The 26,670-nt window shown below is 42.9% G+C and overlaps 1 protein-coding gene across 1 annotated transcript in view; it reads left to right on the plus strand.

Moving 5' to 3' along the window:
• Positions 1-26,670, plus strand: part of Focad (focadhesin) — a 289,636-nt gene that overhangs the window by 242,511 nt on the left and 20,455 nt on the right. Inside the window, exons 29-35 of the mRNA XM_075946771.1 lie at positions 3,005-3,152; positions 4,940-5,059; positions 5,926-6,048; positions 6,683-6,760; positions 7,361-7,432; positions 9,033-9,135; positions 11,031-11,111. Coding sequence (XP_075802886.1) covers positions 3,005-3,152; positions 4,940-5,059; positions 5,926-6,048; positions 6,683-6,760; positions 7,361-7,432; positions 9,033-9,135; positions 11,031-11,111 — 725 coding nt within the window. The remainder of the gene's footprint in view (positions 1-3,004; positions 3,153-4,939; positions 5,060-5,925; positions 6,049-6,682; positions 6,761-7,360; positions 7,433-9,032; positions 9,136-11,030; positions 11,112-26,670) is intronic.

Raw genomic sequence — 26,670 nt, forward strand, 5'->3', positions numbered from 1 at the left:
CCAACAATTTCCTAGGGTCTGTTTGTCTCTTCCTGCTGAAGTTACAAGCTCACGTGACCCTGTCCAGCTTTGAGTCAGTCTTACACACTGGGCCATTTCTCCAGCCTTATGTAGAGCCTTGGAGTTAAAGTTTTTTTTCTACATTTTTAGGATTCCCATAGCATATTTACGCTAGTAATTCCAAAAGCACAGAGGAATATCTAATGATATCATTTGCTTTGATTTTAGCTGTTGGGAGCAGCAACCCTGAACTCCTTTTTGTTTTCAGTGAGCAGAATACATGCAGGCTACCTCTGCCTGAGGCATTTGTGGTTTAGAGCTGGCAGACATATCCAGAAGATTCTAGACTAAGCTAAGTAGGTGGAAATGGTGAGCTAATCATTTGAGTAATTTTTAAGACTTAGGACTTTTTAAGATGTGGAAGATTTTAAATGAAATGAATAAAGCCTTAGGAATATTTTCTGGGTGCATACTATAAATTGGGGGAAGAAACAAGGAAATCTTTTAAAAGGTCAGTGGGTTATTTTGGTTCAATCTTGAACTAAAACTCAAGATATGAGCTACAGATATCTAACTTATTAAGAATATTCAGCATATGTATATTGACATGCACACACAGAGTTAGATTGTATATTCATTTGATGTGACAGACAGTTAATGTTGCATGCCTGAGTAGAGTTGTAACCATGCGTTAGAATGCTGGCCTAAGAAGTCACATGTCCCTTTTAAACCTTTATGCCTGTGTCCTTTGAGGTGTTGAAGGAAAGCTTCAGCCCAGGGCACCTTGAAAAGCGGACTTCACAAAATGGCTTGTTTATTTAGAACAATAAGCCCCAGTTTTATTTGAGCTTTGAGAGAAATAATCTGTCCATGCAAATACAATATCCGTCTTTCTTCGCTTAGTTTGGCAAGAAACAGAAATTGTGGTTTCCTGATTGGAAATTTTATGTAATATGTTCAGTTTTACATCCAATTAAACAAAAGCATCAGGAATTGTGCATGTATGCTCCCCTTTTTCTGTAGGTATTCTGTATAACCAATACTCATAAAACTCCTGTGGCCAATTCCTTAGCATTCATCACATTCTGTATCAGTCCTTCCATGCACCCAGCTGAAGACCACAGACTGAGGATACTATATGGGGGGGGGGGGGGGGGAGAAGATAGCCACTGTCAAAGAGCTCTGGAATTCGAGAAGAAGCAGTCCCCCAAATAATCCCTTTTCGTAATTTATAACTAAAATTGTAGAGTATAATTTAATACAGGGGCTATGGGAGAGTTTTAAGGAGATTTCCTGCTGGGATTCCAAGGAAGAACCATTTGAAATCTGAAGGATAAGTAGCAATTACATAGTTAAAGGGAGAGCAAGGTCAGGTTTGTCAAAATATGAATCAAATTGTGTCTAATTATAGCTCTGTTTAATTCTGTCTCGGTTTCACGTATGTCAATATGGAAGCATAGCTAAAATCCTCCCTGTAGGTTCTAATGAAAACAAAAGCTTTAAATCCATACTAATCAAGAGTAGCCTTCCTTAAGAAATGCAGTCCTGGGGTGCTGGGGCGCTAGGTGTCAGTTTTAGCTGGTGGGAAATGCATTCATTAGCTGCTGAGCTGTGAGCTGGAGCAGCAATCCTGCCTGTCTGGATGTGGGCTGAGTTGGTTTCTCCACACAGGACTCCCTTGTGTTGCTTATTATGCAACAGAAACTAGAAAAACAGTAAAAGTTATCTTCTGTGGGTGTCATCAGAACATCACGCAGGGCCCAAGAGGGGCCTTAGACATGGCAGATGGAATTGAAGGCTGGGGCTTCTCTCTTCTGGAAGCTTCCTGTGTAATCTTGAGCACATCTCTAAGGCCATCTCACCCTCCAGGTGTCTGCTCTCAGGTGTGGACACTTTGGCACAGAGTTGTTGGGGGTATGAGGCTAGAGTGTTCATAGCAAGGTTCTTGATGCCAGCCAAAGGCATAGGTGTCATTAATGAGAAAAAATGCTTTCCATGTGGATATTGGAAAAAAGCCCAGGAAGCCTGCTTTAGCTCTGTATATCATGATGAGGGGGATGTCAAACAAGCACCAGCATGTTTTCTGAAATGCTGGTATTACCTCCAGTTGAAAAGCAACAGGAATGAAAAAACTTTAGAAAGGAAAATATGGCCACAGGTGCACTGTATTATACTCACTTGAAGTTTCTTGATAATAATTCTTTTCTTTAAATGGTATGTGTCCTTTCAGGGCACTGGGATACAAAGCCCCAGATTCCAGTTGAATTGTCACAAGGGTAACTTTTGACAAGCCTGTCATTTGCCCATTTTCTCTTCTGACCCAGTGGTACTCTCGGAGATCAGAGGGGAAAGAAGGATTAATGTCATTGTGCACAGATGAATACACAGTTTCTTTAAGAAAGAGATTCCACTTGTTGGAGTTGACTGGGCAACACAAGCCCTCAGCACCACTGTGCCTTGCACCGCTCCCATCCATAACCAGAGCTCCTGAGCACCCACCTTGGAATTTAGCCTGTCTCTCCTTGTGCAGATAAACCATAGTCTAGCAGCACAGGCCAGAGGGAAGGGCTGTGGCATTTCTGTGAGGGCAGAAACAGCTGTTTATCACCAGTTTTAGTCAAGCTCCGTGTTTGTGTCCTGTGGGATATCTGATGTGTGGTTGTTGGTGCTAGGATGTGTGTATGGGAAAGAGCTCTGTGTGTGTGATTGTGTATGTGTGCACACACGTGCGTGTGTCTCATTTTTAGGCCTGGGCTAGGGTTTGAAAATAGAGCTGCAGGCATGTAAGTCAGGTGCATTGCCAATTGCTACAGCCCCACCCTGCTGCATATTTGTCTTGATATAAACTCTTTGTTTCGAGAAAAGAGGTCAAGGGTTCATGTCAGAAGCCACAGTGTTGCTGGAACCTTGCCGTCTACTCAGCTTCGGAACGCATGAACTCCTGCGTGAGTGTGGAGCAGTCATATTGTGTGTGATTCTGACTCTGTCTCTTTTGCATTCCAAGCACCGGCTGTGTATTGGGAGTTGGACTCGCCCTGTCCCTCATGAGCCACAGCAGCCACACGGAGTCACGAGTTCATGTGGCAGCATCTCTGCGGAAGCTGTCTACCTACCTAGATGACAGCGCTAGCCAGAGCAGGACGTTTCAGGAGGTAGGATGCAGGGTCATCTCGCCCTGCCCCGCTGTCTTCTGCTTTCTCATTGCTGCTGCTCTTTTTGCCTTAGAGTTTAGTAACCCTCAAACTGAAAATTTCAGTTACAGGTACGAATAGGCAGAAAATCAAAATGGCAAGCCACCTATATTACATTACGAGGCCTCCAAATTGCACTTAGACTGAAATGTGGTGTAGGAGATGAAACCACTGGAGAACACAGAAACCCCCAGCAGCATCACTCCAGCACTCCCCAAGAACTGCAGCTTCTGGGGACTAACTTGAGGGTTTTCAGAACTGTCCTCAAGTGAAATGTAACTTTTAAACAAGTCAGAAACAAGCTTAAGAAACAAATAAATGCCTACTAGTATGAAAAATTATTGAGAAAATTCCCTTTACCATATTTGGTAACAAGGCTTATTTTCCACCCTGGTGTGGCAGAAAAAGATGCAAAGACTTGGTGTGACACCATTGCCGTGTGTGACCCATGTTTAGCGGGGATGCTTTAGGTGTGCGGCATGTCTTCTCTGTTGTGCCCAGGTAAAGCTGAACTGCCTGCTCCTGCCTATGGGAGGGGCAGGGATGACCTTGTGGCCGGGCCAGATGCTCCCTCTCATTAGAGCAGATTCTCTTTTCTCCCAGCCTGCCCACAAGCTATTGATGGGTACATAATGGCTGTTGTGTTTCCCTGCTCAGCTCCTCTGCTTTCAGCAGTGCCACTTGTTGAATTGGGGAATTTCTTTGTGGCCCAGAGAGTTGAAGTTTTGTTCTAGGTATGCACTGCATTTCCAGTTTAAAGTAGTGTGGAGCGTGATTTACAAATGTGATTTACACATACATATATATGTGTATGTATATAGTGTGCGTTTGTGGGTGTGTGTGTCGAAGAAAGAACAATTTGATTAATCAGTGAAGACAAGGTTATTGTACAGATGCTTTTGTCTGGTGTGATGTTTTGATTAATAAATCCTCCAGCAAGTGGTTTTGCCTATCCTCAGATGTTTTATATCTGGCTTCTTCCTTGGAAGCTACTTGTATTTTTATGCGTCAGCCAGCACTGGGAGTTGAACAGCATCATATGAAAGGGTTTGATGGTGAACATAAGAGGTAGCAAGAAGGGGTCTGCAGAAACTGGCTTTCTCAAACTGACCCCGCAGATGGAACTTTAGAAGATGCCAAAGTATTATCTCTGCTCCCTTTATCAGTTTTTATTTATTTATTTGTTCTTATATCCATTCATTTACTTACTAAGTTTCACACCTATACAATGGCAACCACAAAAAAGAGAGCAGAAACAAGTCCTCTCAGTTTTACATAATTCATCTAACTCCCAAGCCTGCATTCCTGTTCACTGATGCTCTCAGGCCCCGCAGGGAATGGAAGCACAGCTGTGTTTCACGTCTTTCCTGTTCTTTCCCGTGAGTCTGGAGTGGAGTGCACGGCACGTTTTAGTTGGTAAAGATCTAATTCCTTATGGTGTTGACATTACTGTGGTGGCATCAAGCTACAAGCAACTTTGGTTTGGAGACGGAAGACCCACATTTGAATCCTGGTTTCGTCTCATAACTATTTGCATTTGAGCCTCCAAATCCTATCTAAAATGATCCCCATCTTGACCCCGTTATAAAACAGAATATAAATCACACAGCAAACTGTTAGCCAGTCTGGAGTATCTATATCTAAATTCAGCTCTTCTGGGGAATTTGACAGATGAGCGATAGCACCTAAGCCAAGGTCTTTGATTTTGCCTGCGAGCAAACATTTTTTCTGCTGTGTTTTCTTCTTAGGTCCTTGCCTATACTCTCAGCTGTGTGTGTACATCGGCGTTCAGTGCTGGCATTATTGAGGCTGTGGAGGCTGAAGATATTATGAGCAAGCTTCAGCTGTTGGTAGAGAGCAACCAGCAGGTCGGGACACGTGCTCCGATGAATTCTCCCCTTGAGTTTCATGCTGCTGTTGCATGCTGCCTTCTAGTTACTTAGACTGGTGTGGACTCTGTTGTACCTAGAACTGGTGAAAAGTCTGATAACTCTTTGCTGTCACCGCTGTAGCCAGCAGCCATTGGCTACCAGATGCCTTTCTCACGTTTTATCTCTCAGCTTCTGTGGACGTTTGGCTGAAAATATAATGATTGTTTTTAGATGTTGAGACAGAGTCTAGCTCTCACTGAACTAGAACTCGGTATGTAGATCAGGCTGGCCTTCAACTCGTAGAGATCTGCTTGCCTCTGCCTTCCCAATGCTGTAATGAAGTGTGCACCACCATGTGCGGCTTCATCGTGGTGTTTTTCTCTTTCTCAGATCATTACTCTGTATCCATAAAATATCCAGTATGTGCTAGCATGAGATGCAGGAGAAGCAAGGAACTGTAAGGGGGAAGGAATTTAAGTTTATAGGAGCTGGTCTTCCTGTAAGTTTTCAGAATATGTTCTGCAATAACGTCAGGAGTGCTCATACACTACACGTTGTGGCGTGTTTTTTTGCTTAGGAGGGGATTTTAACCTTGGGTGGTGAACCTCGGGCTTTTCACACATACCTTGTTCTGAGAATTTAGAGCTACTGAGCTATCAATTGACAGGACAGAATTGCTCTTCTAAGATAAACTACACACAGCAGCAGAATTCCTTACAGTAAGACTCTGTTTCCAAAGTCCACATCAAACTTTGGGATAGGAACTTTAGAAATGCTTGTTTTGCTCTGTGTATTATAAATGTTCTATATGAGTCCTTACCTATATATATTTTTCCCTTTGCCCTTATTTTTATTTGTACCAGACTTCGGGCTTTGCGCTGGCATTAGGAAATCTGGTTCATGGTTTGTCTGTGTGTGGACATGGAAAAGCTGAAGACTTGGGCAACAGACTCCTCCCCAACTGGATTAAGGTTGTCCTGGCAGAGGTAAGAGTCACGTGTATACTGTTAAATTATTTAAAGGAAAAATAGCTGATTGATTGGATTTCTTATAGGAACTGCTAAGATATATAGCCTAACAATAAATGAAGAGGTAATTTCAAGTGAAAATGGCATCTATACCTTTAGTCCCTTCTAAGTACAGTCAACCATTACAGGTTGTCTTATTTTTTAAAAATTGGCTACTTGATAGGGCTTTACTTGTAAAACAATATTATAATTTTCTGGACAAATAGAACCAAAAAACGCCACCTATGATATAACAGCTTTAGTATGTTTTTTTGTTTTAGTCTGCTGTTATTTCATGGTCAGTTATTAATTGTCAGTTGTATGGACCCTATACATTTGTCTATTGTTATTTCATGGTCAGTTATTAATTGTCAGTTGTATGGACCCTATACATTTGTCTATTGTTATTTCATTGTCAGTTATTAATTATTATTTGTATTGATCCTATACATTTGTCTGTTGTTATTTCATGGTTACTTAGTAATTATCAGTTGTATTGACCCTATGCATTTGTTATAATTTCAGTCACTGACCTTGCTGTACGCAGCAACTTATATAGATATCACACCCAAGGTGTGCTTTGCCGTTGACTGTTTTATTTCTTGGTTTGCAGGGTTCCTCCACCATGCTCTGTCTCGCAGCCCTTCATGGTCTGGTGGCGCTGGTAGGCTCAGATGTGGATGTCATGCAGGTAAAGCCAGGAAACCCGAATGCATACATAACCATAGCAACAGTAGGGTGGCATTGGCTTAATATCCTAGGGGAAGAGGAGTTTGTGTTCATGGCGATAGTTACTCTGGGTTTTCAGTGCCTTGCTCTGAGAAAAAGTACTCCTGGCTGAGGATTCTTTCTGTAGAGATTGCTCTTTGTTTGGTTTAATTCATAGGAATCAAGCCTCTTAAAGTAGGTACTTTTCATAGACTTTCCTACCCGAGAAAGTAACTGAACCCTAAGAAATTTCAAAATTTACTCATAAGGAATTTCAATTCATATCTATAATATTCAAGTTTAAATCTTTGCAAGTGTTTTATTCTGAAACACTATCCTAGTGGACAGAAGTGTGTGTAAGTATATCACAGTTCTGAATTACACACCTTTGTTCATATAGTAAAACTTTGAGGGACTGCTATATGCTACCCTGAAAAGGTGCTAAGAAATCAATGGTAGATAAATCCTAGGCCCTGTCTTTGAGGAGCTTTCCACTTACATGCTTGGAATATATGAGAGCTGATAAATTGTCCCATTCCTAGATGATGCTCACGTCCTGGCTCATTTCTGCTCACTCTTTCAGCTCAAGTCAGAGGCCATCCAGAGTGCCCATTCTCAAGCAAGACTTAATGAAGTCATTCGAACCTTAACTGAGGTAAGGAGAGGAATTTTCAGCCCCTGGATGGGATACACATCTCTTCCCTTGTTAAATTTTTCATACTGTGGCCGGGCGGTGGTGGCGCACGCCTTTAATCCCAGCACTCGGGAGGCAGAGGCAGGCGGATCTCTGTGAGTTCAAGGCCAGCTTGGTCTACAGAGCTAGTTCCAGGACAGGCTCCAAAGCCACAGAGAAACCCTGTCTCGAAAAACCAAAAAAAAAAAAAAAAAAAAATTTTCATACTGCTTGTCATAGTGTGTCTTACCTGGCAAATATGAAAGTCTAACAAACACGTTGAGTTCATGGGCATTTCAAGGTAGTATATGGGCCTGTGTTCATTGACAGATATTCCCTGCTCCTGGGGGGGGGGGGGGGATACTGGCTTTTTTGAGTTAAGTTGTTACTGAATCACCTTAAAATTAAACCTGACCTTGCAAGGGTTATCTAGCTTTTGGGACAAGGACAGATGCATTGTGGGCAAAGGGCAGGGCAGATACCCAGGAAGAATGGTCAGGTGGCATTAGTTCAGATGAGAGTTTGTGAGTTAATAATTGTCCTCGTTGTCCTCATGGGGCATAGTCATGCTTGTCTGCTTATAAAGCTTTGATTTCTTAAAGCCTTCCGTGACAGCACTGGTTGAGAGAGCTGGAGCCAGCGTAGCCACCGTCCTGAGGGCGCCGAGTGGGCACTGTGTGCCTCCTCCCAAGCACCTCGTCCAAGCGGGGTGTTTATATTGCTATTGCTATTGCTTTCGGGCTTCTCTTTCCCACTTAGCATACTTGTTTTCATTCTTATAAAACATGGCTAATTGTAATACCTAGCACATAAAGATGTTTTCATTCATGGTGGAAAAGCCTGAATTTCTGGGCAGAGAAAAAATATTTTATATATGTGAATAAGAGTGTGCTCAGAAAAAGAATTCTACTGAAATTTAAGTTGTTAAAACTTGGAAGAACTGGAAATAATTATTTGAAAATGTTCATGAATTATAATAATCAATGATAGAAATTATTTTTTAAAAAGAATGAGTTAAAATTTCTTTCTTTTTTTAGAAATACGTTATTATTAAGAAACTCTCTTTTTTTTTACTTTTTGAATTTTTTTCTTTTAAGACAGGATCTCATGTGCTCTAGGCTAGTCTCAAGCTGTGTAGCCTAGAGTGACTCTCAATTCCTGATCCATTCAGGTGCTGGGATTATAGGCATGAGCCACCACACTTAGCATACGCAGTGGTGAAGCTGAACCCGTGCTCTTTTGCACACTAGGCAAATACTCGGCCAACTAGGCTCCAGCCCCAATCCTTTTGGAGCTTTCTTTTACCAGTTTTTGAGAGCAGTCTCGCTCAGTGAAGCCCAAGAGTATTGCTTGTACTTTCTGCTATAATTGGTTCATTCATTCATTCATTCATTCAGCCACTACTTAACAGCATAAGATTCAGGTCTAGTGTAGGAGACTCATGTTAGCTTCCAGTTATAGAGCTTCTTGTTCTCAACTAAGCCTCTAATTCCTACAGTGCTAGTGATAGTCTGTGGTGGCCTTTTATTGAATAGAACTTGGATTTTGCCCCATCACCAAACTGCTATGTTTTCATCAATAGGTCATCAATGTCTCGGGGGTGATTGGTCTTCAGTCAAATGCAATATGGCTTCTCGGACATCTTCATCTATCTACTTTGTCTTCAAATCAAAGCAGAACTTCTGGTAAGATTAAAGTCCTGGAACCAGAAGAAGGAATGGCTAACTCGGGATTCTGCACTTTGTTAAGGGAGTTGGGCATCACAACAATTCCACATGATGGGCGCTATGATCTTTATTTTACATCCAAGCAAAATGGAGTACAGAGAGGCCTCCAGACCTACTCCAAGTCATATGGCAGAAAGTGGTGCTTTGATTTAGATTTATTGGCCTCCAAACCTCATATTCACTTACACTTCCTCTCTTGACTCCCTTAGAGGACAGTGTAGACATTCAGTCAAGTACATGTATTTGACAAATGAAAAATATGAGGCACAGAAATATTATATGAGTTGCATTAAGAGTTTGTTTAGTGACAGGTCTCTAAACAAAGGATCACGTCCTTGAAAGCTTGGAACAGACATTTTATTTTTATAAAAAGTAATGGTGTTATGTTTCATTAAAAATCTCTTTATGCAGAGCTACACAGTGAGACCCTTTCTCAGAAAAAAAAAAAGTCTTTTTATTTATGACTGGGATTTTTCTGCCCAATGGTTCTATTAAGGTAATGAGGAAAAAACACATTCAAAGATATGTACCTCCTTAGGGGTTTCAATCCTAGCTCTTCAAATAACAAAGCCCTTCCTATTTGTATCTTTTGATAAAAGCAATAAAAATATTACAGTTCCCATGTGCTTATGCTTGTACTTGGAGATTTTCTGGGAGAAGAACCACCTTAATATATCTGTCCCTTGCTCCTTATAAATGGTATTTTGACCCTCTGGCCCACAGAGGTTTTGAAAGTAAAGATCCATCACTAAAACTTAGTTTCATGTATTCCTGGCAGGACATCTATGATAGCATAACTATAAATGTGGGCTTCTACAATGTTTGATTCTCTCACTGCCGTCACTCTGCAGCTTCAGACAGAGGCCTTTGGTCCACATCTTTTCCAACATGATGAACTTGACAGCTGGAAGCTGTCGTATTAATATAGGAAAGGGAATTTAAAAACACCTTATTGGAAACTTTTGCGAGTGCTAGTTTCAAAGGCTGGAACTCTTACAGTATCCTGGTAAAATAACACATTATGCCAGGCTTTGGGTTTGTGTGTGTGTGTGTGCGCGCGCGCACACATGCCAACTTACAGTTGCATTACAGAGCACTTAGTCACATCAAGTAATGGTGAGTCAGCTTACACACGGGTTCTTATGAACAAAATAATTGTGTGTCTGGAAAACACAGCTACTCATTTCTAGTGGAATTTTCCAGTTGAACCATTCATTGCAACGAAACTGTGTCATGAAACCATAATGAGAGATGGGGAGGAAAAGGATTTAGGGAACTCTGAGGATTCAGCTTGCAGAGATGTCATTGGCTCACTGGTTCAGGTCAGCAGCCACATCTGGTTCTTTGCACACGTTGATCCCTTAAAGGGCTCTGCCTTCAGAAGGAGATGGTTCTGTTAATCCCGGGTTTTGAATTTCCTTGGTCCATACAGTTGGTGCAGCATTCTAACAAGCCTGTAGGACAGTGCCTATGCTTAGGAGCCCAGCTGGCTCCTCGCCTACCCTGAGGAGGTCATTGGATTGGAGTTCATTGTTGTGCTAGTACACCAGGGAGGGAGGTTTTTTTTTTTTTTTCCACCACTTCACTGGAGTAACAGCCTGTGTGAGTTTTCTCTTTACGTCCCTCCTAGGTTTGTCACCATTTTAAGTTTTCCCAGATAGCCTGAGTGATTCCCTGAAGCCAGTCCCTTGGTCTAATAGAATTAGCTGCAGCCACGGGGTCTTGTACTGACAGTAATGGCATAACCATCTCTGCCTTGTCTCTGGGTTGAGATGGCAGCATGAGATCATTACCTCTTCTTCATTAGCCCTGCCAAGTTCGCTAGTTAATTTGATCATTTTCTGCCTCCACAGTGCCTACTGACTACAGCTATTTGCCCGAAGGCAGTTTTATTAGAGCAGCCATTGGCTTCTTCGTTACAGGAGGAAAAAAAGGCAAGTGAGCACTTTTCTTGGATTTTATCATTTTTTCTTAATATTCTATAAGTTATGTGCCTGAAGCATGCATCTGTAAAATCAAACAAGTCAAGTCTGAAGGGGCGAATGTTGTCTTCTGCTGAACCATCTTCCTGGATGACTAGGAAGCTAATTGCTGTGTAAATATGCAGACTGTGTCTCTTTGTGGGTGGCTCTGTGAAAACTTTGGTCATGTAGAGGTGCACCAAGTGTGCATTGCTCTTCCTGTCTGTCTCAGTGACTTTGGCATAGACAGAGAAAGCATCCCAGGCCCTGCTGGGAAGTAGCCTTTGTCCCTGACCATGTCTGGTCATTTTGCGTTGCTAGAGTCATGGGCTCTAACTCCTGTTTCTAGTTTGAGTTTTTTTCTTGGCACTCATTTATCTTGCCTTGCTTCCTGGGTTGTGGCCATGTTAGAAGATAGCGTTCAGTGTCTTGGTTTAACTGAAACCAGAGCAGTGCCATGTAAGTTTACTGGAGAGGAGTTCTTTAATGACACAGGCTTCTCCGAGTGAGAGGAAGAAGTGTAGGCTGCTAGCAGTAGATATATCCTGGATCGTGCCAGTTTCATTAATAGAATTGTCTTTCAGTGACGTCCACTACTTCCGTCCTTCTTTCCTGACTGGGCCAATCAGTGGCTATGTGATAGAAAGACCATTATAATTTAAAAAGAAAATAATATGTTTTTAAGTGAATTAAAATTAAAACTGCAAGAAATCTGGAAGGAGCGATTTGATAACTAAAGTTCATGGAAAATCTTTCCATCAAAGAGAAAGCATTGTTGCTTGACGTATGTCCCCCTGGGAACAGCACTCCGGGAGCTTTTTTTTTTTTAGCCTGGTCCTGTCAGTCTCTAGAGGCGAGGAGTTAGCACTGTTTGCTTCTAATTTTTTTTCCATGTAAAAATTGACATATGATTATGTCATTGATCTATAAAAGCACTGTTGCATATAGGATGCAAATTAGTTTAATGGTTATATTGCTATGAATTATGTCCTCTTAAAATAGATATAGTAGAGATGTCTTCGTTAGGAAGAATTTGAGTTCTTATTGAATGATCATCTGAATTTTCCACAACCAGAATAAATGTTAGCACCATATATTTTTATTGTTGTTCATTGTTAGTTTATAAAATTTAAAAATGATTATAATGTGAGAGAGAGACTGTCATGAAAAATGAAGTAATAACTCTGAAGTCAGATAAAAGGCTTCAAAAAAGTTTTTTTTTCTTTTCTAGAAAATAAAATATTTTGGCCTTCCAGATTCTTATTTCTCACCAAAAATAAATTTTCTCCGAATCTTCTGGGGGCTCTTGGCTCACTGTGACAGGTCTGTGATCCCACAGTGCTGGCTCGCCAGGCAGGCCTCTGCTTGGAGACCCCTCAGGTGGACCTGAGACGCAGTGGGTGGTGAGCCGCCTTGCTGGAAGCTGCTCTACAGCCGGCTGCTGCAGGGTTTAAAATTGCTGTCTTACCAGTTGGATTTTTGGCATTTTCAGGTTGTGGGAGAGGGCTGCCTTCCTGTCAGGTTTACTGACTAGATTCAGAGGAAAATCTATTCAGCCCACACATTACTAATGATGACCCCAGAGGAGTGGGGGCCGTGGGAGGCTGACCTCCGCCTCCAGAGCCCATTTACAAAAACAAAACCAGCCCCTGCTCTGCGGGACTAAAGGGGATGGCCAAGTGCAGAGGTGTACATGCAAACGAGCGCTTTCTTCTCCAGCATGCCCAGCTCATTTGAATTCTAATAACTCCCCTCTGAAGGAGCTTTTGAGTTTAAATGTCTGGATGTCACTCAGCAGAGCCCGGTGGGGCTGCTGGTAGGAAGGATGGCAACGTCAGCGAACCCTTTTGAGAAGGAAATGGTTTTTTAGAATAGAACGCATGCTTGGTGCAGGCAGAAGATAGGCCACTTCAGGGATGGCATGGCTTCATCGCCTCTGTGGGCTATTTTTATCTTTAATAACTAACGAGAAAAAAAAGTGTGAAGGGTTATATTTGATTCACACATGTGCTGGAATGGGAGCGACATGGAGATTTCAAGCACAGCCCACGAAATCGGAGAGGAACGTGTCAGACTGCTTTCTGAGGCATAGGACTCGCCACGCTCTGTACTCGCACCTTAGTCCATGTGTGATGTGAGAGCATCCGTTCCCTCCCAGGGGCCTGCACCCCACTGCCTTACCCAGTCAGTTCTTAAGGAATCCAGTTCCTGGCCTCCGTGTCTTTGTTTGCCGTCTTCTCTGATCTGACCCTGTTGGCCCTTCTATCAGGTTGATTCCTTAACTTTGGTAGTTTTCATTCTCGGTTACTGTGGGATTTCTCAGCTTTGCCAGCCTTGAAGTCTTTGCTCAGAAGTGAGTTCCTCCCAACCTCTCTCCCTCCCTCCCTCCCTCCCTCCCTCCCTCCCTCCCTCCCTCCCTCCCTCCCTCCCTCCCTCCCTCCCTCCCTCTCTTTTTTCCTCTTTCTTTTTATACAAGTTCACTATGTAGCAGAGGCTAGTCTTGAACTCACTATTCGGTATTGAACTCCATATGTGCTAAGGCTGGTCTTAAACCCCTGATCCTTTTCACTTCTTCCCCCAAGTGCTGAGATCACAGGCATGTGCCACCCCACCAAGTTCTAATTTTGAGTCTTACAATTTTCTGCCTTTTCTACTCATCCTTCTGATTTTTGATCTTTATGATTTCCCAATTCCCTACCATTTCAGACTTCATCAGTATTTATTCACCTCTTTAATAGAACATTTAAAAACACCTAATAAACATAATAATTCTTTCTGGTGTCAATATTACACTTTTCTGGACTGTTATAGTATAACTGGACTGTTATGTTGTCATTGGAGAATTGGCTAAGGCTTTCTAGGCTCATACTTTATAATAGGCTTTGAAGTTAATAGCGTGAAGTGTTACCTGAGGAAAAATATAAATCTATGTAGTACAATGAGTGGTATTTCCTCTAATTAACATTGATCAGTGATCTATGCAGATAAGCTGTAGGTTTCTCCACAAATTACATGATTTTGGGGGGATTTCATTTTGGACTGGTGTGAGATTTACATGCTGAGACAGTGTCTAGCGGAATTAGTGAACTGCATACACAGTAATGATAGGAGTTGGTTGCCAACCATGTGCCACTTTTAAATATTTTGAATTATTACTATTTTACCTATACAGCTCTGAGAACATTACTAGAAGTAAACACACGTGTATGGCACTGATTTAGAAGCAAAGGAAGAAGATAACAACTGAGCAGAATGACTCCTACCTGTAATCCCAGTGCTTGGGAGGCTGAGTCAGAAGGGTCACGGGGTTTTGATGCCACCCTGGGATACATAGTGAGTTCCAGGCTGACCAAAGCTGTAGAATGAGACCCTGTTTCAAAAAACAAAGGGGACTAGAGAGATAACTCAAATGGTTAGGAGTGCTTCCTACTGTTACAGAGGATCCGAGTTTGCATCCTAACACCCACATCAGGCGGCTCACAACTCCAGCCCTAGGAGACCCCAACACGCCTTTTGGCCTCCTTGGGCAACTGAACTCACAGGGCATAGACTCACACACATACACATGAATAAAACAATGCCAAACAAACAGAAAACCAAAAGGAGATTTTCTGGAACATCGACCCTACTGAGATAGTCCATTGTATGTCCTTGTCAATGTGTATGTGCACTTTATCCATTCAGAAAATATATAATGCCTAATTATCTGATTTTTTAAATTTAATACCTGTTCCTGCACACAGCAGGCATGGAAGACCTAAAAGCCTAAAAACTGATATAAATCCTTTCTTCTCCACGTTGCTTTTGGTCATGGTGTCTTTCACAGCAACAGAAAGTAATTAGAATGCTATGCTTTGTACTTTTAAGTACTATTTCTCAATTTCACTTTTGCCACTATAAATGACTGTAGAGTATTTCATCATGGAACAGGCAGGATGGCTTGGTGGGTAAGGCAGCTTAACACAAAGGAGATGCCCAGAATCTACACGGTAGGACAGAACTAACTCCTGTAATTTGTCCTTTGACCTTTGCATATATATAATAAATAAGTAAATATAATTAATACCTCATTAAGCTGATAAATTACAATTAGTCATTTCACTCTGGGTCATTCTTAAAGTTTCTGTATAGTGAAATCTTTATCCAGGTAGGCTTCTCTCTTCTACTGTGGCTTCTCTTGTGGTAAATTCTCAGCAGTTTATTAATAGTGAGCAAGAGTATGAACATTTGGTAATGAGAAGGACAGCATGACCCTTTTAAATATTTGTGGGGGTGCACACATGCACATGTTTGTGTATGTGTCTGTCTGTGTCTGTGTCAGTGTCTGCTGTGTGTGGGGAGTGCCCTGAAGCTGGAGTTCCGGACAGCTCTGAGCTGCCCAGTGTGTGTGTTGGGAGCAGAACTTGGGTCCTCTGGAACAGCTAACTCCCTTACTTACCAAGACACCTGATGGAGGAAGGTCATTGGCTAATAAAGGAACTGCTTTGGCCCATTTTATTGGTTAGGACATAGGTAGGTGGAGTAAACAGAACAGAATGCCGGGAGGAGGAGGAAGTGAGGTCAGACTCGACAGCTCTCCTCTCTGGAGCAGACGCCTCAGAGAGATGCCATGTTCCCCGCTCCAGGGAAGATGCACGCTATGAAGCTCCGACCCAGGATGGACTTAGGCTAGAATCTTCCCGGTAAGACCCGTGCTATACAGATGATAAGAAATGGGCTAGTCCAGGTGCGAGAGTTAGCCTAGAAGAGGCTAGGTAGAAATGAGCCAAGCAGTGTTTAAAAGAATACAGTGTCTGTGTAATTATTTCGGGGCATAAGCTAGCTGGGCAGGCGGCTGGGGTGTTGGGGACGCAGCCCCGCCGCCGCTCCTATTACTACAGACACCTCTCTAGACCATGGCATGGCTTCTCAATGCTGCAAAAGGATTATGAACCCTTTCTAAAAATAGAAACCAGTATATCATGAAGGTTAAAATACAGGAGTCAAACTTCCTAAGCTCCTATCCCAATTCCACTTCTTGCAGCATATGCAAATTCAGGCTGGCCATCTAACCTTATAGTTATAGTTGTTTCTGTAAAATTGAGAAAATTATTGACTCTTCATTATAGAGATTTTGAAGACTTATTAGTTGGGTTATATAGTAGCGACTAAAGAATGAACAGTTTTCATTATAATATCCTATAATAAAACATTGCAACTTACATTAAAAACGAATGATAGCAACAAAAGTCATTCAGGTATATCATGCCCTAAGTGTGATTTGATTTTCATTTCAGTGTCAGAAGGAATGAACATTTTGTATTCACTCACTATATGAGAGTTTTTAAAATTAATGTTTAGAGGGGATAGAGAGATGGCTTAGCAGTTAAGGTCACTGGCTGCTCTTCCAGAGGTCCTGAGTTCAATTCCCAGCAACCACATAGTGGCTCACAATGGTTTATAATGGGATCTTATGCCCTGTTCTGTCTTATGCCATCTTCTGTTATGCAGGCATACATACAAGTAGAGCACTCCTATACATACATAAATAAATCTTTTTTTTTTTAAGAAAAAAACCCTCTTTAAACATAAGTTGGGCAATGGTGGTGCATGCCTTTAATTCCAATGCTGGAGAAGCATAGGTAGGTGAATCTCTGTGAGTTTGAGCCAAGCCTAGTCTACAGAGCGAGTTTCAGGATAGCTAGGGCTACAGGGAGAAACCCTTTCTTGAAAACAAACAAACAAACAAACAAACAAAGCTTTGATTGTTTTTTCAAAGTAACATTGTCATGTGTGGTGGTTTGGAAGAAAATGACTCACAGAGGAAGTGGCTCTATCAGGAGGTGTGACTGTTGGAGTGGGTGTGGCCTTGTTGGAGGAAGTGTGTCAATGTGGAGGCGGGCTGTGAGATTTCATATATGTTCAAGCCACGCCCAGTGTCTCAGTTTATTTCCTGTTCCCTTGAAGTCAAGATATAGGACACTTGGCCACTTCTCTAGCACCATGTCTGTCTGCAGGCTACTATGCTTCACCAAGATGACGACGGACTAAACCACTGAGAATGTAAGCCACCCCAATTAGATGTTTCCCCTTTAGAGCAGTTGCTGTGGTCATGGTGTCTCTTCACAGCAATAGAAACCCCAACTAAGACATTATGGTTTGTGTGTATGCGTGTGAGTGCAGCACATGTGTGTGCAGGCCTCTTTGTTAGTCTCTTCTCTCCTTCCACTGTGGATCCTGGGATCAAATGCAGGTTAGCAGGTTTGAGTGCTAAGCACTTTTAACCACTGAACCATCTCTTTGTTCCAGAATTTTTTACTTAATGTTTGTACTTGTTTACATTTTATTTTACAAAAAAACCCAAACAAACAAAAAACAGGAAAATTACAAACTGCCTCTCTCCACTAACTATAAGAAAAAACTTTACTATTCCTTTCACCCAAAATCAACCATTTAAACTTCACTAAACTCCCAGTGAGGACTGTCGTAGCAAAGTCTAAGGGGGAGTGCTTGTAGTTATCACTAATCCATTAATGCACCTTGCCTAAATTGTTGCTATGAGGCCGGGAGATAGGTCAGATAGCCCGGTTTTGTTCTGTTTTGTTTTCAGAGAATAATATTTAGAAGCCAAGGTCTGGGCACACAGCTTTTTTCCTGGGTTAATTGTCACTGCTTCCAGGAATGTTCTCTTTCTTTCTTTTATATCTTGCCTATTTCTGCATCACATATGCGTTTATCTGTGTTTAAGCTGTCTCTATGTCCACAAATTCACACCTTATATCTAGTTCTAATTCAGCACCATTCTATTTTTCTTTCTCTCCACACTTACAGTTCTGTGTTCTGGTCTGTAGGTAACCTGGCTCATTATTCTCAGCCTGTTTGCTCATTCGATCAGTCTACCTGAATGTAACTAATTCCCCTTCCCCTCTGGGCCACAGCCCTACTAGGTTCCCTTCCTCTCTAGGTTCTGACCTCTGCTGGCTGCCACTCTGCTTGGTGGTCTTCCTGGTACAAGGGCTTAGGATGTTCTTGGGTTTTGGTAACTCTGAGTGTTGTTGAGGTGTCTGCTCTTAAGATAGAGTACTCTACTAGCTTTTAGTATCTGATATGTCAGAATCAATTCTTTTCAACAACTGTATTGATTGTAGTTTCTGGTCAGGGGCAAAGCATTTGGTACTTCCCACAAACAGACCATTCTATAATGATGTCTGCCTGAATTCTTCATGGACTTCATCCTTTCCATATTGATCTGACATCTTTTATTCTTGTGAGCAAAGATTGAACCTTCAATGATATCTTCTGATTAGATCTGATTTCCCATCTCATGCCTCCCTATATTCATGTTTTACATATGTGGCATTATTTACATGATTATTTATACTTCTTTGTTTCAAGTCTGCCTTTCTCATTAGACTATAATTTCTTCAATGTGCAGGAAGCATGTTTTAGAACAGACTACCTGGCATGTAATATAATTTAAATATTTGATCTCTATCTCTTGTATATGTTTTTGTTGAATGCTGCGTTAGTCTAAGCTGAATTAACTTGTCTCCAGCAACAGTGAAAATGGAGGAAGTAAATATCTGTATCACACATGTGGTGTGCTGGAGATGGAAATTTTACATCCTATGTTAGCCTGCTTGTGGTCAGACTTTTCCTGTAGTGATTAGGTTACTGCACAGTCCTCTGTGTAGCCAGAGTACGTGGGATAATAGGTTCTATTGTAATGCATTTTGCTCAGATATGCCATTTATAACTTTGAGGCTGTCTACTGTATGAGAGATGTAAAGCAGCTTTATTAAGATTTTAAAACATCTGGATCTTTTTGAAAGGTACTCATAGGCATTCTCAGTTTCAAATCCATTGTTCGTGGCATTCCAGTGGTCATCTTACCTATGGCATTTGTTTGAAGCACAAAACACTGAAATAAAGGACCTGATGATTCCTATTATTTATATTCTTTTGTCCCATACAGAAGATCTCTGTGGAAGGAACCAGGATTCTGTGTTCCAGATGTTCTTTGGGCTTCCTCTTTCCTACCTTCCTCACCAGAAGTCTGCAGCTGCCAAATATTTTCTCCATTCCTAACTGTAGCTGTAGTTCCCATCATTCCATTGGCTGTCAGAATGGGTTCCTTCGAAACACAGAGAAAGATTTTGTGTAATGCTCCTCATGCTTCTCAGTATTGATGCCCTGCCCTTTTACCTGTGAAAGATTTAAAGTGCTGTACCAGAGGCACGAATTTCAGCCCTGCACTCCATTTCACAAGTTGTTTCTGACACTTACCTGTATATCAGGTCAGCTTTAGTGAAGACTGCAGTAACATGCATAGACAGTGCAGGCAGTGCAGCAGCAGTAAGTACACACAAGTGCAGCTGGTGCCAGAGCAACATGTCCACACAGTGCAGCCAGTGTTGGAGCAACACACACACACCCCACACAGTAAGTACACACACACACCCCACACAGTCAGCACACACACACACACCCCACACAGTCAGTACACACACACACCCCACACAGTCAGTACACACACACACCCCACACAGTCAGTACACACACACACCCCACACAGTCAGTACACACACACACCCCACACAGTCAGTACACACACACACCCCACACAGTCAGTACACACACACACCCCACACAGTCAGTACACACACACACCCCACACAGTCAGTACACACACACACCCCACACAGTCAGTACACACACACACACCCCACACAGTCAGTACACACACACACACACCCCACACAGTCAGTACACACACACACCCCACACAGTCAGTACACACACACACACTCCAGAGTCAGTACACACACACCCCCCACACAGTCAGTACACACACACACACACCCCACACAGTCAGTACACACACACACACTCCAGAGTCAGTACACACACACACACCCCCCACAGAGTCAGTACACACACACACTCCAGAGTCAGTACACACACACACACACACAGTCAGTACACACACACACACACACACACACACCCCACAGAGTCAGTACACACACACACTCCAGAGTCAGTACACACACACACACACACAGTCAGTACACACACACACACCCCACACAGTCAGTACACACACACACACCCCACACAGTCAGTACACACACACACCCCACACAGTCAGTACACACACACACACACACCCCACACAGTCAGTACACACACACACACACCCCACACAGTCAGTACACACACACACACACCCCACACAGTCAGTACACACACACACACACCCCACACAGTCAGTACACACACACACACACCCCACACAGTCAGTACACACACACACACCCCACACAGTCAGTACACACACACACACACCCCACACAGTCAGTACACACACACACACACCCCACACAGTCAGTACACACACACACACACCCCACACAGTCAGTACACACACACACACCCCACACAGTCAGTACATACACACACACCCCACACAGTCAGTACACACACACACACACCCCACACAGTCAGTACACACACACACCCCACACAGTCAGTACACACACACACACCCCACACAGTCAGTACACACACACACACCCCACACAGTCAGTACACACACACACCCCACACAGTAAGTACACACACACACACCCCAGAGTCAGTACACACACACACACCCCACACAGTCAGTACACACACACACACACAGTCAGTACACACACACACCCCACACAGTCAGTACACACACACACACACCCCACACAGTCAGTACACACACACACACCCCAGAGTCAGTACACATACACACACCCCACACAGTCAGTACACACACACACACAGTCAGTACACACACATCCCACACAGTCAGTACACACACACACCCCACACAGTCAGTACACACACACACACAGTCAGTACACACACACCCCACACAGTCAGTACACCCCCCCACAGAGTCAGTACACACCACACACACACAGAGTCAGTACACACACACACAGAGTCAGTACACACCACACACACACAGAGTCAGTACACACACACACAGAGTCAGTACACACCACACACACACACACACAGAGTCAGTACACACACACACACACAGAGTCAGTACACACACACACATCCCACAGAGTCAGTACACACACCACTCACATACCTCACATACACACAGAATCAATACACACCACACACACCACACACACACACACCACACACAGAGTCAGTACACACACCACTCACATACCTCACATACACACAGAGTCAATACACACCACACACACAGAGTCAGTACACACCACACACACACACACACACACACACACACACAGAGTCAGTACACACCACACACACACACACACACAGAGTCAGTACACACACACACACAGAGTCAGTACACACACACACACAGAGTCAGTACACACACACACACACAGAGTCAGTACACACCACACACACACACACACACAGAGTCAGTACACACACACACACACAGAGTCAGTACACACACACACACACAGAGTCAGTACACACACACACACACAGAGTCAGTACACACCACACACACACACCACACAGAGTCAGTACACACACACACAGAGTCAGTACACACACACACACACAGAGTCAGTACACACACACACAGAGTCAGTACACACCACACACACACACACACAGAGTCAGTACACACACACACACAGAGTCAGTACACACACACACACACAGAGTCAGTACACACACACACACACAGAGTCAGTACACACACACACAGAGTCAGTACACACCACACACACACACACACAGAGTCAGTACACACACACACAGAGTCAGTACACACACACACACACACACACACACACCACACACAGAGTCAGTACACACACCACTCACACACTCCACATACACATAGAGTAAATACACACACACACAGACACCACAGACAGAGGCAGTGTTGGCTAACATGTACATAGAGTACAGTTAGTGCCAGGGAAACATCTGCGTGCAGTGCTTTCAGTACAGAAGCAACATGCACATACAAGTGCAGTCAATGCTGAAGTAACATGTAGATAAAGTGTAGTCAGTGATGAAGTTTGTCCCAAGAGGAGAGACCATGGCCCGTGCAATCAAACATAATCAGTGTTCATATTTCACATAGGGTCCTTTATGACGAAAAGTTGGATCCCTGAGTCTTTGGAAACTACACATTTTCCATAATGAATCTGCTAGAGATCTTGGAATACAAGCTTTATAATTCTGAAGTTATTTGACAAAAAATACTTTGGCTGTAAATTAGACATCAGTTTATGAATTACATACTTCCAATACATATTTGCAATGTATGCCTCTTCACCAGGACATTTCTGTGAATGTGTACCAAAAGCAAAATAGGGGCTGAAGAGATGGCTCAGTGGTTAAGAGCACTGGGTACTCCCCAGAGGACCCAGGTTTAATTCACAGTCCTACATCAGGTGGCTCTACTACCTATAACTCAAGCTCCAGGGGGATCCAACACCCTGGTCTCCAAGGTCATCTGCATTCATGTATATGCAGGTATCCACACATAGATACACATTATTAAAAATACAATGTAGCAAATTAATTTTGTTGGCATAAAATCAAACTTTAGTTTGTAGCCAGATTTCTTACGGATTCTTACCGCAAACATGTTACCAGTATAATAGTTATGTGTGAAGCTAACCAGTTAGCACCTGCCTGTCTCAGCCTGTTATCATCAAACATGGTCATCTCATTAGAAAATAGACTTCATGTCCATGAGCACAACCCCTGGTTCTGTGTCTGCTGTCCTCTGGAAACATGGTTACGTTCCTAAGCCTTACTGGGGTCCCAGTATTACATCTCAGGGTTGGATAGAAATAAGTATCAGATTGAAGAGCATAGGTATGTATGAATGGGGGTAATTTTTAGCCGGAAAGAGGGCATTAAAGTGAATTATTGCAAGGCACGCTACTAGTTTTATCTAGTAGATGAAAACAACCAAGGGGAAGGAAATAGTCTAGAGAGTATCTAAGCATAGGAAACATAATGAGTGCTTTGTTAGCTGTTATGTTGAGAATGAGAGTTGGAAACATGGGATTAAATTCTGAATTGGAGGTAGGTAGGGGTTTATAGTTACCAACTTAGTAGTTTGTGCTTGAAACTGTGAGCATTGGTGAACTTATGTAGACTCAGTCAAGGATAAACATGGGAGTTTATTTCCACAAGCAGTTACCTTAAGGAAGGGGAACGTAGTACATATACAATATTTGTTTACTTATGTTTGTCTGTGTATACACATGATGTCTTTGTGTGAGGGCCTGCACGTACCATCGCACCTGTGCGGAAGTCAGAGGATAACCTCAGGGGTTGGTCCTCACCTTTTACGTTGGCTTAAAGGCAGGGTCTCTCTGGTATACTGCTGTTTTGTGCACTCTAGGCTAGTTGGCCTGTGAGGTTCCAGGGGATGGTCCTGTCTTCACCTCCTGTCTTGCAGTAGGTGTGCTGAGATTATAGACACATGCCACTCTATCTAACTTTTACATGGGCTGCAGGAATCTTAACTCAGATCATCAAGCTCAGCAACAAGTACTTTTACCTACCCAGCCATCTTCCTAGTCCAATGATGCACTTGTAATTGGAAGAGCAGAGAAAAGGAAGTCAAAAAAAGAGAATGTTCTTGAATCTGGCTAAGATCTAAGGCCATTAAAATTCTTGGTGACAGCAGTCCTGACGCAGTTGTGGACCAGTAGCTAGAGAATAGTTGTTTGGGAGCATTTTTCATTGTCAGTGCCAGAAAGAGAAAAATACCAGGGCACCAAGACTTTGTCTGTTTTTCAGGCCCCTCTTTTTTTTTATTGAGAAAAGGAAGAAAAAAAACCAGGTTTCCACCTCCTCCCAGCCTTCCATTTCCCTCCCCCTCCTCCCACCCTTCTCCCCCTCCTCCCACTCCTCTCCCCCTCCCTTTCCAGTCCAAAGAGCAGTCAGGGTTCCCTGCCCTGTGGTAAGTCCTAGGTCCTCCTCCCTCTCTTATTATCATTCTTTTAAGATTTATGCTTTTCTCTCTGATGATGAATACAGTTGGCAAAGCATGGGCAAAGCCAATCCCCGGCATGTAACACTAGTGCAATTCTAGCAGTTGGGAGGTAAAGGACAGAGGACCAGAAATTTAAGGTCATCCTCAGCTGTATAGCCTGTTTAAGGTCAGCCTGGCATGTGTGTCCTGGTATTTGGGGAAAGAAAAGGACGCTTTCAGCTGCTCACAATTTAGGACCACTCAAGCTGTCTGTTCTGCTGTCATTACTGTCTGATAATAAGAGAGTGGGTAGGACCTAGGACTTACCACAGGGCAGGGAACCCTGACTGCTCTTTGGACTGGAGCATTCTTATCACCCCACAAGGAAACTTCGATCTCATCGAACAAATTGTTTCCCTTTCTCCATTTTCTCCAGTTCTTAGCAACAATACGGTACTTCGTGTCTCTAATTTGTCTTTTCTGTATGTGTCATTTAAATTGAATCAATCTGACTTTCCACGATGGGCTTCTTTTCATGTAGTACAGTATTTCCAGGGTTCATCCATCAGTAGCAGACACTTACTTCTCTCCTTAGAGCTAAGTGACAAGCCACTGCATGAAGCAGCCACATTTTCCCTATTTAGCTGCTAGACGCTGGGCTGTTTCTTCACTTTGCTATTGCAGTTAGTGCTGCTATGAATATCTGTGTCGTGTATAGGTGTGGTTTTGATTTTTGGTTTTTAGAGACAGAGCTCCAGATTGGTCTTGCTACACATGTGCAAATTTTTTGAATGCTTATTTTTAATTAATTTGTGTGTATATACATACACACACAGACACACACACACATACACACACACACACACACACACACACACATATATATATATACACACACACATCAGAGTGGTAGATTATGTGGAAATTCTATTTTAACTTTTTAAGAAAATGCCACTTTCCCCTAGTAGATATGTGGGGTTCCAGTTCTTCATGCTCTTGCTGACTGCTGTTAGTCTGATTATTGTCACTATTGTGATGTGATTGGTTCTGAAGTAATAGCTCACGTGCTTCTGATTTATATTTTTCTAATGACCCAATGTTGACACTCATCATCTCTTCGAGTCCTTTGTGGGATACCTCTCCTCAGAGCTCAGAAAATCCTTTGAAATAGGAGGCATAAAGAATGTAAGAGCCAGAGGGACAGAGGACACCAAGAAAGCAAGGCCCTGTAAATCAGCATGAGCAGAGCTCATATGAACTCAGAGACTGAAGTAGCATGCACGGGGCCTGCATAGCTCTGCACCAGGTCCTCTGTGTTTAGGTTGTGTCTTCCAGTTTATTGGTTTAATGGGATTCCTGAGTGTGGGAATGAGTGGGTCTCTGATTCTTTTGCCTTCTCTCAGACTCTTTTCCTTCTGTTGATCTGCCTTGCTCAACTTGGATGTGATAGTTTTTGTTTTATCTCATTATATTTTATTTTGTTATATAAATAGATAACCATGCTACAGTTCACAGCCCCAGAGAGGTTAGATAACAAGGAGGGCCCATAGGGGGATGCATGGATTTTCCTCAAAAGGGAAATAGAAGGGATCTGGGTAGATTGGGGGTGGGTGGGGATGGGAACATGAGGGGTTAGGGTGGAAGGGGATAGTACTAAAAAAGATGTCTCAGTATGGGGGACATTTTCGGGTTAGGTAGAAACCTGGTACAAGGGAAACTCCCACAAATCTACAAGTATGACCCCAGCTAAGACTCTTAGCAGTAGTGGATAGGTTCCCTGAACTGGCCATCTCCTATAATCAGATTATTGACTACTCCAATTGTCATCATAAAGCTTTCATTTAATATCTGATGGAAACAGATGCAGAAACCTACAGTCAAGCACTGGGCTGAGCTGCAGGAATCCTGTTGAAGAGAGGGAGGGAGGATTGCACAAGATGGGGGGTGGGTCAAGGCCATCACAGGGGAACCCACAAAGACATCTGACCTTGGCTCATGGGAGCTCACAGACTCTGGCCCACCAGCTAGGGAGCCTGCACAAGGAGCCTAGGCCCTCTGCATATATGTGACAGTTTTGTAGCTTGGTCTACTTGTGGGACTCTTAGGAATGGTAGCAGGCCTTGTCCCTGGCACTTTGCTTGGCTTTTGGGAACCTATTCCTCATGCTGTGTTGCCTTGCCCAGCTTTAATATGGTGATTTTGGAGGATCTTAGTCCTGCATCAACTTACTATGCCATGCTTTCTTGACACCCATGGGAGGCCTGTCCCTTCCTGAGCAGTGAGTGGGGGACAGAGGGAAGGGGAGGGGAGGGAATGGGAAGAAAAGAGAGGGGAAACTACAGTAAGAATGTAAAAGAAATGAATACATTTAATTTAAAAAGAATAAAATGAATGAGTGCATATAAACCTAGTCACTAGAGTAAAGGTTAACAATGGAACTGTCGTCTGTAGCTGCTGGGAGAGGGAATATCAGTTTTCTCCAGTGGAGTTACACTGGGGGTATCTACCACTCCAAGGCAGATCTTATGTTCAAGAGTAGTTGACCAAAAATAATGAACTCTACAG

This window comes from Microtus pennsylvanicus, chromosome 13 (assembly GCF_037038515.1).
Source record: "Microtus pennsylvanicus isolate mMicPen1 chromosome 13, mMicPen1.hap1, whole genome shotgun sequence".
NCBI lineage: Eukaryota > Metazoa > Chordata > Mammalia > Rodentia > Cricetidae > Microtus > Microtus pennsylvanicus.